A 17,440-nucleotide genomic window follows, 5' to 3' on the forward strand; every position below is an offset into this window, starting at 1 on the left:
ATGATCTGTGAACAGCAAAGCATGAGTAGCATTCAAAAATGCAATATTCATGCACACACCTTCCAAAAATCACGCACTTACAAACACGTGGTGGTCCATGCACACCCTTACAGTAAGACACAAATGGCCAAAAAAACTACAGGCAGCAAAGCAACGATTCAGAGAAAGTAACGAGGTAAAAAAAAAAAATCTAAATAACACCCGAAAGTGAATTGATAATATTCCCTCGTTCACTCCCAGTTACGCCCTCATAACCCGCTGTCCGGTCCCTATTTTCCAGGGTACAAAACCTCAAATCGCCTTTGAAAAAAAATGGTACGGCAAGAGAGAAATGGCAAAAGGTTGAATGCGGTGAGATGTGGATGAGGAGGAGGCGCAGCGCAGGGCTGGCTACAGAGAAAGTGGAATTTGTGACCAAGCAAAGGAAAGGGTGGTGTTTTCTTTTTTTCTTCCTTTCTTTTTTTCTTTTTTTGATGCTTCATTCTGCTTGGCTTTTTTGGATCCCAGCAGGATCCTTGGCTTCAGCTCTGTCTTTTCTTAGTGCTGCCAAAATCTGGACATATCCCTTTGTCTTAAATTCTGTTACACAAAATTAGTCTGAGGGATGGGCAAAAGATATAACTGAACAGAGACGAGAGCCAAATGATCTGTCAACAAAAGTGGAGCGAAAGTTGTTAAAGAAAACTCTAGAGAGGAGAGGAGCTCCGTAAATAAAGAAAAAAAAAAAAGTCACGATGGATACAGGTTTTTGGTTGCCTCTCAGTTTTTTTTGGTTTTTTTTGTCCTGCAAACAGATTATTTCCAAAGTGCAACAGCCGAAACGTCTCCAATGCTATGCCACGTAATGAGAGAGGGAGAGAGAAAGCAGCCACTTTTTTCCTTTCCAAAATGGCTGAGGGCTGAGAGAAAGCAGCTCTGAGCAGAGAGGAAGAGAGGTGCACCCCGTCCTGCTCGGAGGAGGGCTGGGCGATTCAGCCAGCATCACTCCCTCGTTTCCCCCTCCTTATTTATGCCTCCTTTCAGAGGGAACGAATGGCGTACAACCGTGTTGTTGTGAATCCATTAGAAACTGTACTTGGCCTACCAGCCAGGAGAGGCTGCAACTGCATTAGTATGTCAGACTTTCAACAGGAATCTCCCATTTTCGCGAAGATATTTTTTAAAATCTCATTCTTTTATCATTAATCTTGTTTAATTTTAATTTTACTATCAGCATGCAAGGCAAATTGAGATGTTATTTATAAGCCTGTAGGATCTTTTTTTTTTTTTTTTTTTTTTTGCACTGCAACAAGTTTTAACATTTTTTAATTTTAAAATCTGAAACGCGCTTTCTGTTGAATTCTCTGTTCAGTAAAGTGTTATACATGTTTTTATCATATTTTGATCTCAGCATGAATCACATTTATTTGAAGCACAGATTTAGCTGAATGTGGTTTCTGTGCTTTCTCTCTGACGTCACAAGACTACAGTACGTGGTGAAGCAGCTTCACTGCTGCAGTCATCCATGCTCTCTTCAGAGCATCTCAAGGCTATAACCATGGGCCGATTCTAATCATTGTCTGCTTTCTTTGCCTTGATCCCTGAAACGTCTTTCAAATTCAGCATAGTCCAACGATTGCCATCAGCTGAATGATTAAAAATGTCATGAATATTAAAAAAATAAATAGAAGACAGATAGTATCCTTTTTTTTGTAGGGAAACAGAATCACAGCTTCAAGATTCAATCTTAAAGTACACCTTTAGATTAAAAAGGTACCTTTTGACTTGCACACTTTACAATCATTTAAGCAAGCCCTGAATGTTTTCGTTTTTTATTTAAAATACGAAAACTAAATACGAAAATACTAAAAATATCTGACAGCACAATAAACAATTATTCCTGGTAAAAAAAGAAAATAAATCCTACATATTTCCACTCTGTTAAATCGGTGCACACTTTAGGTAAGCCAAAGTTTCAGTCAGAGCAGCATTTCTTCCTTCACTATGCAGTTCAAGTGCCTTCACTGAGGCAGCCACTCCTCTTAAGTATCCTTAAGACATAAAAAACTAGAACAGGCCGTACAGTAGCCCGATTTGGCACCGACATTTTTAGCCTCTGACAAATAAGTGAGCTTGCAAACAGATACATGAACAATTACAAGTAGCACAAGAAGCCGCATCTTAAAACAAAAACACCCGTCCACCCATTAGCTTATTGGTGTTTAATAAATAAGGACAAAAGCTGGGTTCAGCACGTTATGCGCCCAGGATACCAGTTCTGCCACAGCATGCCAATAGGCTGCTGTCTGCTCCATGGCCACCACTTGAATCTAAATGAACAGATTTGACTTTCAGGATATTGCCAAGAACCCTGCCAGAACCACAGAGAAGGGTCTCTCCAGAAACAGAAGGTTGCAGAAAACAGAGTAACCAACATGGGCACAAGAACAAACCTAAAACAAGGTAATCTCTTACAGGTACACTGAGAGCCTGGGAAAAAGTGGACAAGAAAGGTGCCAACAATAGGTAGAAGTAATTACCTCGCAGTTTTACATTATGTTTCAAGCACCGAGGGTCGATGAGTGTCTCTATAAGGAATATTCAAGGTTGACCAGGTTTCTTTGACTTTATTTAGAGCCCAGGTCTAAACGTAGCTTGAGCAAGGACACTAAAAGTCAGCCATGTTTCACTCATTTCATCCAGCAAAACCACATTCAGGCATCAATTGACATCTTCACCTTTCAGTTTTCTACCACAATGTCACATTGTTTGGATGCAAACAAAAAAATAAACAATAGACTTAGAGTACATTTCTGCCCTCAAGCCTGATGCAATGACTGCAGTTCACCACTCAATATGAAGGTCAAATAAAATTATTTAATTAGGAATCATGATGTTTCTTTTCAGCCATAGTATTTAGAGCCATTTCACAAGTTTAAAGAATCAATTTAGCCCAAATGACAAAGATGCACCAATCAACTGACCAACAATTGAAATGTATTAAGTTTCCCTTAGTTGGCTCCAGTTGATGATGGACAGGTCAAATACTGAACTTTGCTTTTCTAAATTAAATGCAACAAAACTAACAACATGCCACATATCCTCTCTATAAAAACACTCAAACCAACATGCACTCGTCTTCCAAGTTTAAAATAAATAAAGGTTAAGGGCATACATCAGATATAAAAAAATCAACACACTCCTGATTTTGGTGAAATCAAAAATTAAACCTTGCCAAATGCATTGTATCTTTATATGCAGTAAATTTTAATGGAATATACCTTGACTGATGTTTCATAATCCCTCTTTTTAAGGGTTACAGTTTAATGGTGTACACACAACACTATTGAATTACTGTGCATTTTTGACCTAATACCTATTTTTATTGCAATGATTTGACCCTTTGAAAACTTTCTTAAATCTACAGCTTTTGGATGCAAATTAGTAAATGTTGGAAAAATCCTGGACAGGAGAACTTTGTTTCTACTTTTCCCAACATGTTTAGTTGGTTTTTCAGTTGAGTGGTACAAGAAATCTCATATATTTAAACGATCTAACATATATATATATATACAGTACAGACCAAAAGTTTGGACACACCCTCTAATTCAATGGGTTTTCTTTATTTTCATGACTATTTTTAAGGCAAGAAATCCCACTTATTAACCTGACAGGGCAGGTTGACCTATGAAGTGAAAACCATTTCAGGTGACGACCTCTTGAAGCTCATCAAGGAAATGCAGAGTGTGTGCAAAGCAGTAATCACAGCAAAAGGTTGCTACTTTGAAGAAACTAGAATATAAGGGGTATTTTCAGTTGTTTTACACTTTTTTGTTTAGTGCATATTTCCACATGTGTTATTCATAGTTTTGATGCCTTCAGTGTGAATCTACAATGTCAATAGTCATGAAAATAAAGGAAACTCATTGAATTAAAAGGTGCGTCCAAACTTTTGGTCTGTACTGTATATATACGTATATATTTTTTTTACATCATACAAAATTCACAGGGTTTTTATTTTTATTAGTAGAGTTAGTCTTGAAACGCCTGCAGTTTTATTGGATTCAAAACCACTACCTCTATCAAATTACTTGTGGCACAGATTTTCTTTTTTATGTCTCATAATCCTTAGAGTAAAAAATAATCAGGAGAGTAGACCTGAAAGAAATCACTATCAGCCAGAAATGTCTGATTGGGGCGACTCTAATGAGTGGTCTTGTGTCACCATTTCAAGTTTTTATGATAATTACTTTTAAAGTTGTTAATGAAGGACCAGAAGGCCGGTTAGTTGCTGCTGTTGGAAACTTTCACAGTAATCCCTCAACCTGTGAATGAGTGCAAACTCAAGATGGACACACAACAGCACTATTGGTGAATTTTTGGGGAAAGAACGAGATGGATGTGACTCTTTTTTTGGCATAATTTGTTTACAAAAGTGAAAATTAGCTAACTCCCACTAGATTTTGAAAAAAGACATGCTACTGTACATAGATGCAAAGGAACATCTCAAGGAAACTTTGGTTCAGATCATTACGCTCTTATCCATGTGAGGACAGCGTATGATATTCAGTACGGATGCAACAGCTCCCAAGGTTATCCGGCACATTATCAAGTACTTGGTACATGTGTTTGCTGATCCTATAGTTCAGATGACGTTTGTTATCAAATATTTAGAGACAAGTCGTTATCACATCAGAAAGACGGTTTGTTTTCCCTTTGCAAAAGAAGACTTAAAGTACTTATTTATTTACTCAAATATTGAAAGCCATTACTCTTCATTTCACCTGCTCTACAGTACTTTGTACACTGAATAATAATAATTTTCTACAGAAATTATTCAGTTACTGTAACCACCTATTGTTCTGGGAGCATTCGCATCATAATAACTTGACAAAATGTCCTTTAAATAACCCTCTATGTCCTAAATGGAGTGCAGGCGACAGCAAAATCTGCAGTAACGTAATTCCGCCACACATTGCAAAAGATTTCAGCGGTTTCTGAAAGGGGAGACGCTTTCCAGCCAATATCGGGTTATTACGGTAATTTCACTCCCACCGTATCAGGAAGTGAAATTAATCAGGGGGGTGCTCTTTTAATAGATGGTAAATTGCAAAAAATAACTTGCTAGATATTGAAAGTTCCAGTTGTTATGGATAAATGGGCAAATATATATTTACTCACAGGACATTTAAAGAGCTGTGTGCAATTAAAATAAGCAAAGATATCCAGTATATCCATTTTAAATTTAGGACATAAAGGGTTTAAAATTGATATCAACTCATTTAAAACTACAACTAAATCAACAAATCTGCCAGAGCTCAGAATTGGTCAATTATTCCTTGATCGGCTCTAATAGACGATCGGCAGGTCAAATACTGAAAAAGTTTTTATTAAATTTCTAATTAATCAAATGATATTCAGAAACTAAGAACACCAACCATTGTTTAAAAAGATTAATTAATAGTGTCTTAAATTGATCTTTTGTCAATTGAGAGTTTGATATGGGTTAGGGACATATATTATTACGGTATTTATATTTGCTTTATGTTCTTTTATAATATTTGGTGAACAACTTGGTCAGATCTGAAAGACCCCTAGAAATGAGCACAGACTTTGAAAAACATGGTTGGTGCATCGCTATATAAAACTTTAAATTCAAAGCCCTACCACACTTTCTCCTTTTTGCACTTTTGTCTTTTCCACATAAAAAGCTGACTCTTTATGTGTAACGTTGACCTTTTGATGCACTGTCAGCAGATGATAACCCAACAATATTTCTTGCTCTTCAGTGACCTTAAAGCATATTTCTGTAATAAATTTGTGATAAATCAACAGCTTGCTGAGAACTACTCACACGGTTCCCCTTGGCTGTTTCTTCTTTGAGCAGTCTATTATCTGGTTTCACTCCGTGTGCTCTTGTGGGTCTGTGCTCTGTTGAGAACAGAACAGACTGTAGGAGTTTAATCTGGTAACCAGACTATAATAAATCACATAAAATAAGTGGAAACGCCTTCATGTTTCTTTGTCAAGATTTAATAAACACACACACACACACACCAGATTACACTCAGCACTGTGATAAAGTTGGCATGTTTTTATTGTTGCATATGTTGCATCCGTTTTTAACACAATCATTGTAGCAGAAGAAAATTTTTTGTACTAAAAATGAGAAGTCTAGAACAATCCAAATCTTTATTTTCCACAAGTTTAATATCTTTAGAGCACAAATCAGATTATCCTGAAAAAAGAGCACTGAAAATGTATAACCACAACACATTTTTCTTTTACATATTAGGCAGGATTTCTGTCCATCTATAGCAGAGAGTTTGAACAAAAGTCATTCATCCTGGTTGCCAGAACAAGGAGGGGAAGAAATCCTATAAATAAACTTAGCAAAGCAACGTCAGGAAGATTTCCCACCTCCTGATACCTTAAATGGAAATAAATTCCTTTCAGGAATATTTGGTACCTATCGACAAACTGTGACATTCAAGATGCAAGGGAACCAGAAATGCCTGATTTCAAACGTTTGACATCAATTAATTCATAATACAACCTGTTTACATTTTTACCAAAAGAATCAGAAAGGATTCCAGATAGTTCACACCATCTGCAAATTCTACTTGGGCTCAACAAATATATACTAGAAGTCATTTATAAAGTAAATAAATAACAGACTCATTACTTAATTAGAGCTCTGAATTGCACATATAAAAGTATTTAAATGAAAGCCAGTAGAGCACTTCATTCACTGATCTTAATTTGGGCCTCTGCTGCCTTGATCCAAAAACAGACATAAACAGATTAAATATATCTGTCTGCATGAGAAGTTAATGGAAAAACGAATAAAATAATAATAAAAAAATCAATTTCAATATCCAAAAGTGTGGATTATTGCCAAAGTATTTCTTAAACAAGTCTAAAAGGTTGTGCAGTTATAATAATGAAAGATTAACAGCATTTATTACTTCAGCATAGAGATACAGTTATAAAGCAGAGAACATTTCTGCTTTGTTGATCTTGTTTGTCGTGTGTTTTAATAATATTGTCTACACTAAGCTTACCTGAAATGTATCAGTTTGTGATTATTTAAAGATATTATTTATCCTACTTATATCTTTAAATGATTAAATCCACTACAATAGTGCTCAATCAGAGAAGAGAGTAAAATAAATCATCACTATTAGACCTCAGACAGCAACTGTATTAATAATTACTCAACATTTTTTTTATTCATACCGCCTGTCTACATTTTTGCATTGTGAGGTTTCGGCCCATTTTTTGTCCGTATCCCTCGTTTCACCGAACCCGTTTCTTGCTGCTCCTTGTCCCTTACTGTTCCCTCCTCTCGCTGCCTCCATCAAATATTCTGCTCACGCACAACTGCGGCACCCTTTCTCCAGTCCTCCCCATTAATCCACACCACAGACATCTTGGCCCACTGTCTCGTCTCTGACAGCGTGCACTCAGAAGTCTCAAAGTCTAGCCCGTTTCAGTCCCTCTACATTTTTCTCAGGCCACGAGGCCGAACATGCCTCTCACTGTACAGATAGAGCGTTCTGTCTAACGCTATAGGCTCCCTTTCTCTAAATGCCACTCAGCAGAAAACATGCAGCATCAAAGGAGAGGTCAAATTAGTATAAACAGATCTTGAAGCACAAAATGCTAACAGGACACACAACATGTACCATAAGGCTCATTTCAACAACACCGGGCTGTCTGTTATTACATTTGCTCATTATTAATGTAAAATAATATCTTTATTTTACTTAAAACAATACAGAAGGTCATTCTGCTTGACATATATAAAGTATTTGTGAAAACATTTTAAATATGTCTGGACAGCAGCAGAGTCTAACTGTTCATGAGACAAAATCCAAGAGAGAAAGTTTCTTTTTTGGCACACTGCTCCTTTAAAGCACAAGGACATACCAGGGGTAGGGCTGCAAGAAGAAGAAAAAGATCTAATTACTGTATTAATTGCTTAATTTCTATTCATCTCTGGTCTCCACGTGCTGCTACTAATCACTTAAAGAATGCAGCCAAATTCTCTGTATTAACACATCTTCCGTGACAGGCAGGAAGGGCGTGGGTTGGAGGTGCAGGGGGAGGCACGGGGAAATGCAAAGGTTTGACAGGAAAAAAGCAATTCTTTAAGAAGATAGAATCTAAACGTGGACACCAAATAAGGCTTTTTTTTTTTCCTGATATGCCTGATTTAATGTGGCAGATGCAGAAACAATAATTTTCGGATTTTCTCTTCAGCTGGATCTTCGCTCCTTCCATCTTTCTTTCTCAAGTACAGGTTCAAGACGGATTTTACTGAGGAGTTTAGAAATAGTCCACAGTGCCTCATCAACCACCCTCTTTTTTTGGCATTTCTTTCTTTCTCTCACCCTCCACTCCTGCCATTTCAGACCCTTATTTCCCTGCCCTCCTTCCCCTCCCTCCTGCCTTTCTCTCTCATTCATTCAGTTTAATTTTGAACTCTGCACTTGTAGACAGGGAAAGAGGATAGCTCCATGGTTACCTGGCACTGGGCCATCTCATTACACTGGCAATTGATTCTGGCCTGCCGCCATGTCCGCTGCCCACCTCCCCCACTCCCCACAACATCTCTGCACCCCAGACTGTCTGCAGCAAAGGAGATCTCAGAACACACAGGATGGAGACAAACAGCTTCACTTCGGCACATCAAACCAGTGATCCATCCATGCACTGCTGCATACAGGAAGGCGAACAAATAAATATAGCCATAATACACAGGAAGAATACATAGAAAGGCCCTTTTAAATCAAGAAGGGCCTAAACTTCTTACAGCCACAGTTATAACCTTTAGATAATGTAAGATGTTTAGAGTAAACAACACCACAAAATGCATAAAATCATAAACTAGCTAATCCATCAGACTAAAATCATCCTATTGAACTGTCGTGAGCTATGTCTAGACAATAATAAGTGGTCAATAAGAGTAAAACATAAGTTTAGGAACAATCAATAAGGTTTAGAAAGAAGTAAAGAAGAATGGATGGACGGACAGACCACAGTCAAATTCCTGATTGTGTAGAAACCCTGCTAAATGTTACAACCTTCACACTTTAGTCTGGGAAAGTTTAACACAAACAGAAAACTGACATAAAGCACAAGTCACAATTTCTTAGATGCATTTTGGAAGCTGTAATTATTGGCTAGTGCCCTCCAACTGAGATAGATTTACTATTTCAAGGGTTAGCCTTATCCTTTCCTATTGTAATTTCACAACATCACTTCCAGTATCTTTAGCCGCTGTTAACTTGGAAAAAAAAATAAACATTTTCTTATAAATCACATCTGGAACTGAAGACAAATCCACAATCCCAGCGACAACAAAGTGTCTGTAGACATAACGGGAAAAGTTCGGAGTGGGAAACCATCCTTCAGAGAGGCGCTGCATCCCAGAGTGTTAGATTAGTCTCAGTGACACCAGACTTTTGACACCAGGTGTAAGACCTCACACAACAATCTCAACTGATGCTGTCGACTCCAAAACTGCATCCTTTGGAAAATTACACTTGGCAAAATGGAAGGAGACTGAAAGTTTCTAATTTTACTCACAACTTTTGAAACAAAACCCAAAATAAAATCTTATTGCTGCTAACCTAGGCACAGGCTTTATCATACATCCTGCCCTGCCCTGTAAGACTCCAACAGACAGCAAACACAGGGGTTTTCTCCTTCACTTTATATGGAGCATGTTTTTTTGGAGTGACTCAGATGTTGCCACTGCTGTTCCTTCTGTCAGCGCTGGCAGATGTTGGGGTCATGGCCTTATACTCAAGGGGGATTTAAAGGGATCAGGAGTCAAAGGGATTATAAAGCCATTATGATTTCTACTGTGTCTTATGTATTCCTACATCCATTAGCCAATCATTTACAGTCCAGTTAAAGGTATAACAATCATATGTTGTTATATTGGAAGCCTTTTTAGTCATGAAAAATGTTTTTAAATTGTTCATTTTTAATAGGATTCCCATATATAGACAACATGTAAATGACAACAATTTATTGTAACTCATATATTCTTTTAAACTTAAGAACACACAAAATGTATATTTCCTTTCATGACAAAGCAGAGATGTATGAAGAAATCTGCTGGCAATTGGAATCCGGTGAAAGCACTATATCGGTTCAGGTGTATTATAAGCCTGGCGGACCACCAGGCTTTACTTGTGCTCCCATCAGGCTAAGCATTGTTTACTTATTTCTTTTTAAACATTAGCATTTTTTAAGACTTTATAGTTGGTGTTCAGACATTAATCTTCCAATAGCACATAACTATCAAGTGATATTTTCAAATTTCATGTTAACTTTGAACATTTTTCTACTCAAAAACACGACGGGCTGCTGGATGAATTGCCTTGGAGCCCAACCACTGGGCTTAGCAAGTTTTCTGGGGGAAACCTTGCTGTTTCTGACTCAAGTATTTACTAGATACTTACAATAAACTATATCGATATTCTCCAAGGCAGTGGTGCCCAAGTCCAGTCCTTCAGATCCACTATGCTGCAACTTTAAGATGCATCCCTGCTTCTACACAACTGAATCAAATGAATGTCTGGTTACCAGGCCTCTGTAGAGCTAAACGATGCTGAGGAGCCATTGTTTTCAGGTGTGTTGGTCTGCTCTGAGGGACACACAGAGATTGCTGTTTTAGCAATGCTAGATGTGCAAATTGTTCGTATAAAATGCTAGACAGATTTAAACGGCAATTAATTTATCATCAATCATTAAGTCTTTATTTTAAAATGTTAACTGTACATTTTCCAAATTTCTGCCTCATCATCTGGAGCCATGGACTTCTATGTGATTTTAAGCTAGAAACAAAAAAATAAAATACTAATACAAATGGCAAAATGTTCATTTTTGTTTCAAGAATACTACAATAATGGGAAAATTATTGCAACAATTTCAAATCAATACTACTTCACAACAAACATATTTTGGAAGCACTGTACAAGACAAACAGGTTAAATTCATAACTAAATATTTAACATATAACTGAGTCTAGTTTCAATGCAAATCAGTCTAGTTCATGCAATACAATCAGATTCAGTTTTTACATTCAGCCCTATTAAAATACTGTGGATTGAAAAAGAAAGTAGATTTCTTTGTAGTTTGCTATGTATATAATCGTAGCCATACTTCCAAATCATCAATCAATCTTTAATGTTTCTTCATATATGACTCACTAAAAACCATGGAGAATATGATCAGTAGAAATACAACAAAGCTAAACAGTCGGCTTTGTTGGATCAAATTCCATCCATCCATCCATCCATCCATCCATCCATCCATCCATCCATCCATCCATCCATCCATCCATCCATCCCTCCCTCCCTCCCTTTACCATGACATCTCGGTACAGAGCCCACATCACTGCAGACACAGCACCAATCCACCTATCGATCTCATTCCTGAACAAAACTCAGAGATACTTAAACTCCTCCACTTGGGACAGAACCTCCTCTCCAACTTGGAAAAGGCACTCTACCCTTTTCCAACTCAAGACCAGGACCTTAGATTTGGAGGCACTTATCCTCATCAGCTTCAAACGTGGCTGCGAAATATTGCAGCAAAAGCTGGATATCACGATCTGATGAAGCCAAAAGGACCACATCATCCCCAAAAAGCAGAGAAGCGATCATAAGACCACCAAAACGGATCCCCTCAACACCTTTGCTGCACCTAGAACTTCTGTCCATAAAGGTTATGAACAGAATCGGTGACACCGGAAAACTTTTACAGAGTCCAATTCTCACCAGATGTGGACCAAGCTCTTAGGTTGTACAGGGACAGTGCTTTCTACTAAAATAAGATACTGCACACATAAACTGAAGGTGATGCCACTCATTATAACCTAATAAAACTATCAAAAATACCAAATAGACTAATATTCTTATACCACTAAATAAAATTTTAAAATTACTCCTCAAAAGAAATGTTATCTCAGTTATCTCAATAGACTGAAAGACATTTTACGATCCACAAAAAAAATCTAACTTTTTGTGTTCTGTTAGAGTACAAAACTGTGGAAAAATAAGCTAAAATAGTTTTTGAGTCCAATGTTTCAGACAGCATAGTGACCATGACTTCTTCAGTTCAGTCGGCAACATCTTACAATCCATTAGCAACACTGGTTGAGCAGAAAGGAATAAAAGATCTCCACAGGCAGTGAATCAATCTGCGTCTTTACTTGAAGTGCTTTGACCAGTTTGTTCACGTTGCTGTTAATTTACTGCTTTAAAATATGTAATATAAGAGTGAATCTGTATTATCGGTTTGCATTAATTAACCATCATCACCTAGTTACAGTGTACGCCTGTCTGCATGCTGGCAAGTTTAATAATGTAATTGCAGAGAACAGACATACTGGAGTAAGTTGTCAACAAAGAAATCTGCACAGAGACTGCTCACTGTGAGTTCCTTTAGAAAAGCCAGGGATTAAAGATGGGCCTCCCCAATCTGGGGCCTCTTTCTTGTACATGCACTCGGGTTGTTTAAGGACACAGTGAACCAGGCTACCCGATCTAGAAGGGGCCAGGCAGGGGGAACATTGACAGGACGGCCAAGTGGAATAAACTCTCTGAATTGTAAGAGCTCCAGCTGCTGGCTTAAAGCTAGAAGGAGCAGCGAAGGCAGAAGGAGGGAGAGGACTGGCTCATGTAAGGAGAGAGGGAGTGGTCAAATCTAACAGGAGGAGGGAGGAGGATAGATTTATAAAATCTGCCGACAGAAGTAAAACAAAAAGAAGAGGTGGAGATCAGAGTCCAAGTTCTTTTCTTAAAGGTGACTTAGAGAAGAATTTCAGGGAAAATTTAATACCACCACCTAAATCGGGAATTCAGAAAGCAAAATGCAGAAAGATACACGCCAGTCTCTATTCTCAAAATAAAACTTGGGAGTTCAGCGAGTTTGAGTTGGTCTATTATCAGTGACAACCCGTCACACCTGCACTATTGGGAGACAGGGGGTGCTGCCACACAGACGGTTTCCCCTGTCCTTCTCCATTTTCCCTCCCCTTGTTACCTTTTCCCTTCCTCCTCTGTGTTCCTCTCCTTCTTTTGCTCCCCTTGCTGTGTGAGTGTGTCTGGGTCCCGCTGGAGAGGCTTTGTCTGTGAACATTGGAGCCCTGGCTGGCCCACGGGGGCCCAGTCCATGAATACTCACACTGTGAGAGCCGCCCTTTCACTTCACACCACTTTCTCTTTGGGAATGCCTGAGCAATGAGGTAAGGAAGCTCATGTACACGCTCCAATGTGCATACACATCCGCACACGCACAAACACATGGATTTTCTCACTTTCTCTGCCTTATGCACACATGCATACACAAGCAGGCGCGCATTCACATATACACCATACTTTACACACAAACTGAGTGAGTAGTGCAGTAATGAAAAGCCAGTGTTTTGTGTGAGAACCCTCTCACCCAGGACTAACATCCTGAGAGCCTTTCTCCTCCATCAGTCCCTGCCAAGCGCTCACTCTAATTAAAGACCATAGAGTCCAGTAGCGTTGGCCCAGCTTTCCCCAGACTGTGCCCCTTCCCCAAGCATAGAGGTCCTGAGCTGAGTAGAGTCTATAAGGAATGTGAATGACTGTGGTGATTAACAGCTTCTCGGGATTTCTAATTCCCCTCTAAATAGAGTGCTTGGACGCATGACTGATGCCAGTTCTGCAGAGACCTTATAGATATACTTCAGTTGGCAAGAGAAAGTCTGCAAGAGCGTTACAACAAGCATTTACAGCTCCAGTCTAAGGTTTGCATACTGTAATCTTAGCTTTTGATGTCACTATTATATTGGGATTAAAATGACCTTTCTATGACCTATGCAACAATTTTTTACATTTAAGCTGGCAGCTCCTTTGTGTCAACCTAAAAACACTTGACAGCACTTAATGGAAAGACCCCAGGGGTGTTCAATACATTATCACCATATCAGCATGCACAGTAAGAATATCATCAAAGCATTTTTTGGAATCCCATTATATTTGAAGGGCCATTAATTCATCAATATTGCACTTAGGCCATGTTATTTGGCCTGAGAAATGTTTGCATAGATTCAACAAGAAATATTCCTTCGAGATGTTCATCCATATAGACATGATAGCTGGACATTTATGGAACAAACCTCTGGATCTGGTGACCAGAGATTGGTACAGACCTATCAGTGGACTGATTGTCATTTTGAAGAAACCAGCTTGAGATTATTTGAATTTTGAGCCATGGTTCTAATCCTGCCAGGAGTAGCAATCTGAAGGTGGTGGTAAAGTTAAACAATGCCCAGGTAGTTCTAAGGGGTCCAAAGTGTGGTAAGAAAATGTTCAACACATAAAAGCTCAAATGAGAACTTGCAAATTTTTCCCCAGACTGTTATTGGCCATTTTTAGGAGGGCCTCTGCGAATTGTAGCCTCAGTTTCGTATTGCTAGCTGAAAGCAGTGGCACCCAGTGAGATCCTCGGCAGCTGAATCCATCTGCTTCCACGTTTGATGCTTGTGTATTAAAAAATGTTATTCCTGCTTGTATTAAACCTGCTATTGACTTCCTACCATTTTGAGTCTGTCCCTTATCCAACACCAACAACAAGACGATATGTTTTCTTCTAACACTTGCTACTCAGTTGATCTCTTCTCTCTCTGACATATTTTTGCAAACCAGAGAGGTGGCCGTGTGTGTGAAAATATCAGTGGGTAAGCACTTTCTAAAATACTCGGAACAACTCCTCTGGCACCAGCAACCGTGAAACACTCAGTCAGTTGAGTATCCGACTTCTGCGTATCATCCAATAAGTTGTCTTCCCCAAATTTAGGTTTCTTATGTACTGTGTTGCTGCCATGTGACAGGTTCACCAGCATGCCAAAGAAAATGGTCAGTGTACATATTCACAGAGTCTCACTGCATTTATCTCCACATCTAATATAATTGATATCAATAGGTCACAAACAAAGAGTTGTGAAACCATAAAGACAGAAAGGACTTATGATAAGACACAACATTCAACAACTGTATGACTATCTAATGTTGTGTAACTGGCACAGAATAAAGGTAAATCAGCTCCTCGTGAATCTGAAAAGCACAACTGTACATGTAAATGCGTACATTAAAATGGCATGCTTCATCTACTAACAGAAGCTGAAAAAGAAGACGCGTTATGTTTTGAAAGTTGACTGGAAATAACTAACTGCTAGCTAGATAATAGAAAAATATGTAGTAAAAGGTACATCGATAAAATCTATTTTAACATCATTCAAAGACAGTTCACCCCACACTAGGTGGCAGTATGATATGAATAAGTTAATATTTTTAAAGTATTTGTTTTTTTCCAAAGGCCGTATTTACAATGTTGTAATGAATGACCAATAGATTTTCACCCATAGTCCATAAGTGAGTCACCTGAGCTAAAATGTTCAAGATAAAATCATTTAATAAACCTAAACATTGACAGATTAATTATTTCAAGGTGCATTTTTTCCAGAAGTTTGTTTTAAGAAAATAGTTGTATTTACAAATTGACTCTTGCAATGAAATTGTACATGAATCTTCATATTCCCTATGAAAGTTTTTAATTAGCATTGAAGTTGGTTATACTGAATACAGTAAGATATTCCATATCAAAACTAGGTCATAATTATTTGCTATTAAGTTGAAAAAAATACAGAAAAAATATTTCAAAGGCATTAGAATATTTTGATATTTGGGGAAAATTTGAGCATTTTTTCCCCTAAATTTTGAGGCAGTAAAGTTAAAATGCTCAGTGGAGATTCCCATCAGTTTAAAATTGTACGTAATTTATGAAGCAGACTAAAGGTCATATGCTCATTGCAGTTGAAAAATCACAAGGATGAATAAAATTATATCTTAAATACCTTTTTAAAGAAATGTGAAATGCTGTGTTGGAAGTGAACATCTTAAACCCAGAAACAGTTTTTTTCTGCTTTTCCTGCAGATGGTGTGTTTTTCTTAGGCAAATACCTCAATGATCAACCAGTGAGAAAAACAACGTGCAACATGTCAGCAAGGTGGATGGAGAGAATTGTGTCACGGGAGACAGCTGACTTTTGCTCTTTTTATCTTTTGTTTTTAGTTATATTTGCCTCTTTCTGTGATTATTTTACTATTGTCATATTTTCATTTTCATCACCGAGGGTACCGCTGCATTTTTGTTATGTTCTAATAACATAAAAAAATAAAAGTCTTATTTAGGCAGGGAAAAAATTAAAAAAAAATATTTGGAACCACTTGCAGTTATTTTGTTTTTTTAGTTTTATTTTAAATGGCAACAAATTTCTTCCTTTCAGATTATTTTTCATGCATTTTTCAAGTCGGTTTAGTTTCTTAAATGTCAGTCCAAAGCATATGTCACAATTTTAAAAAAAGCTAACAATTATGGGAGAAAACAGTTACGGCAATTTGGGTAAATATATAATCATAACAAAAACACAGTCACAACATGTTAATTACAGTCAAAACTATAATTATCAATTGTACCATCTCTTCGAATATTACCATCTTGTATAGTGTGACAATCTAATTACTTGTTAATCAAGATATCATGAGCAAAACTCAAGCAGTAGCAGTGAGGTTCCAGTCTATGTGCAGAATGTAGTCCAAAAACAATTAGGAATTGAGCTTTTCAAATAGACAAAGAAAATACATATCTTTTTAATTTTAAAGTATGAAACTTGCAAAACAAAACATTCATTTAAATTTTATAAGGACATACGATTACATGTTTTGGATTTAAAATTTAATTTCTAATGATGCAGATGAGAAGAAACATAAGTGTAAGACCCAACGATAATTAATCGTTTATTCATCCATCCATGTTCTGCAGGTGTCTTTTTCTGTTTAGAGTCAAGCAGAATCAAAGGACATTAGAAAACCAAGAATAACACAGAGCAAGACAAGGCAACATGCACATAGGCACTCACTCCTGATGTGTTGCTGCTTCTAGTCTGGGGAGAAACCAGAAAATATGCCCCTGTGCTCTACTAGCCAACACAGCACTGTGCCGCTGTCTCCACGATTAATAATAATATATAAACCAATAAAAAATTAATGATTATAAAACATTATGTGCTACTTAAGTGTTAGTTCTCCAACACTGTCTAAACATTTTTAGACAACCGTTAAGATGCCCAAAAATGTTTCTCACTTATTATGACAGTAACTAAACAATAAAATATATACACCCATTTGTGTAACTGGGTGTGACGATGAAGGAGAGCAATGATTCATAGAGTCTGTCTTAAGGGGAAAACCCCTCCCTTTTGATGATAAGCAAACCCAGATCCTGGAGTAAAACCTTCCCTTCAGAAATCCGTAGTGATGTCACAGACGCTGACTCCTCGTAGTTTCTGCAGGCTGCAGTCAAGCCTTTCGGCTCTGACAAGTTATTTTTCATTTTGGACTCAGGAAAC

General features: G+C 37.7%; 1 protein-coding gene across 2 annotated transcripts in view; it reads right to left on the reverse strand.

Moving 5' to 3' along the window:
* The window catches only part of LOC102238130 (sorting nexin-19-like), an 83,709-nt gene that overhangs the window by 57,865 nt on the left and 8,404 nt on the right, over positions 1-17,440 (reverse strand). The window contains exon 2 of one of the 2 annotated variants that reach the window (XM_023342172.1): positions 5,834-5,910. Coding sequence is in view for 1 of the 2 variants with exons in the window: in XM_005802938.2 (XP_005802995.2) it covers positions 82-99 (18 nt within the window). In the remaining variant the exon portion in view is untranslated. Of the gene's footprint in view, positions 1-81; positions 1,007-5,833; positions 5,911-17,440 lie in introns of those variants that run through there. The other variant, XM_005802938.2, reaches the window with a different exon arrangement.

The sequence above is a fragment of the Xiphophorus maculatus genome, chromosome 11 (genome assembly GCF_002775205.1).
Source record: "Xiphophorus maculatus strain JP 163 A chromosome 11, X_maculatus-5.0-male, whole genome shotgun sequence".
Taxonomy (NCBI): domain Eukaryota; kingdom Metazoa; phylum Chordata; class Actinopteri; order Cyprinodontiformes; family Poeciliidae; genus Xiphophorus; species Xiphophorus maculatus.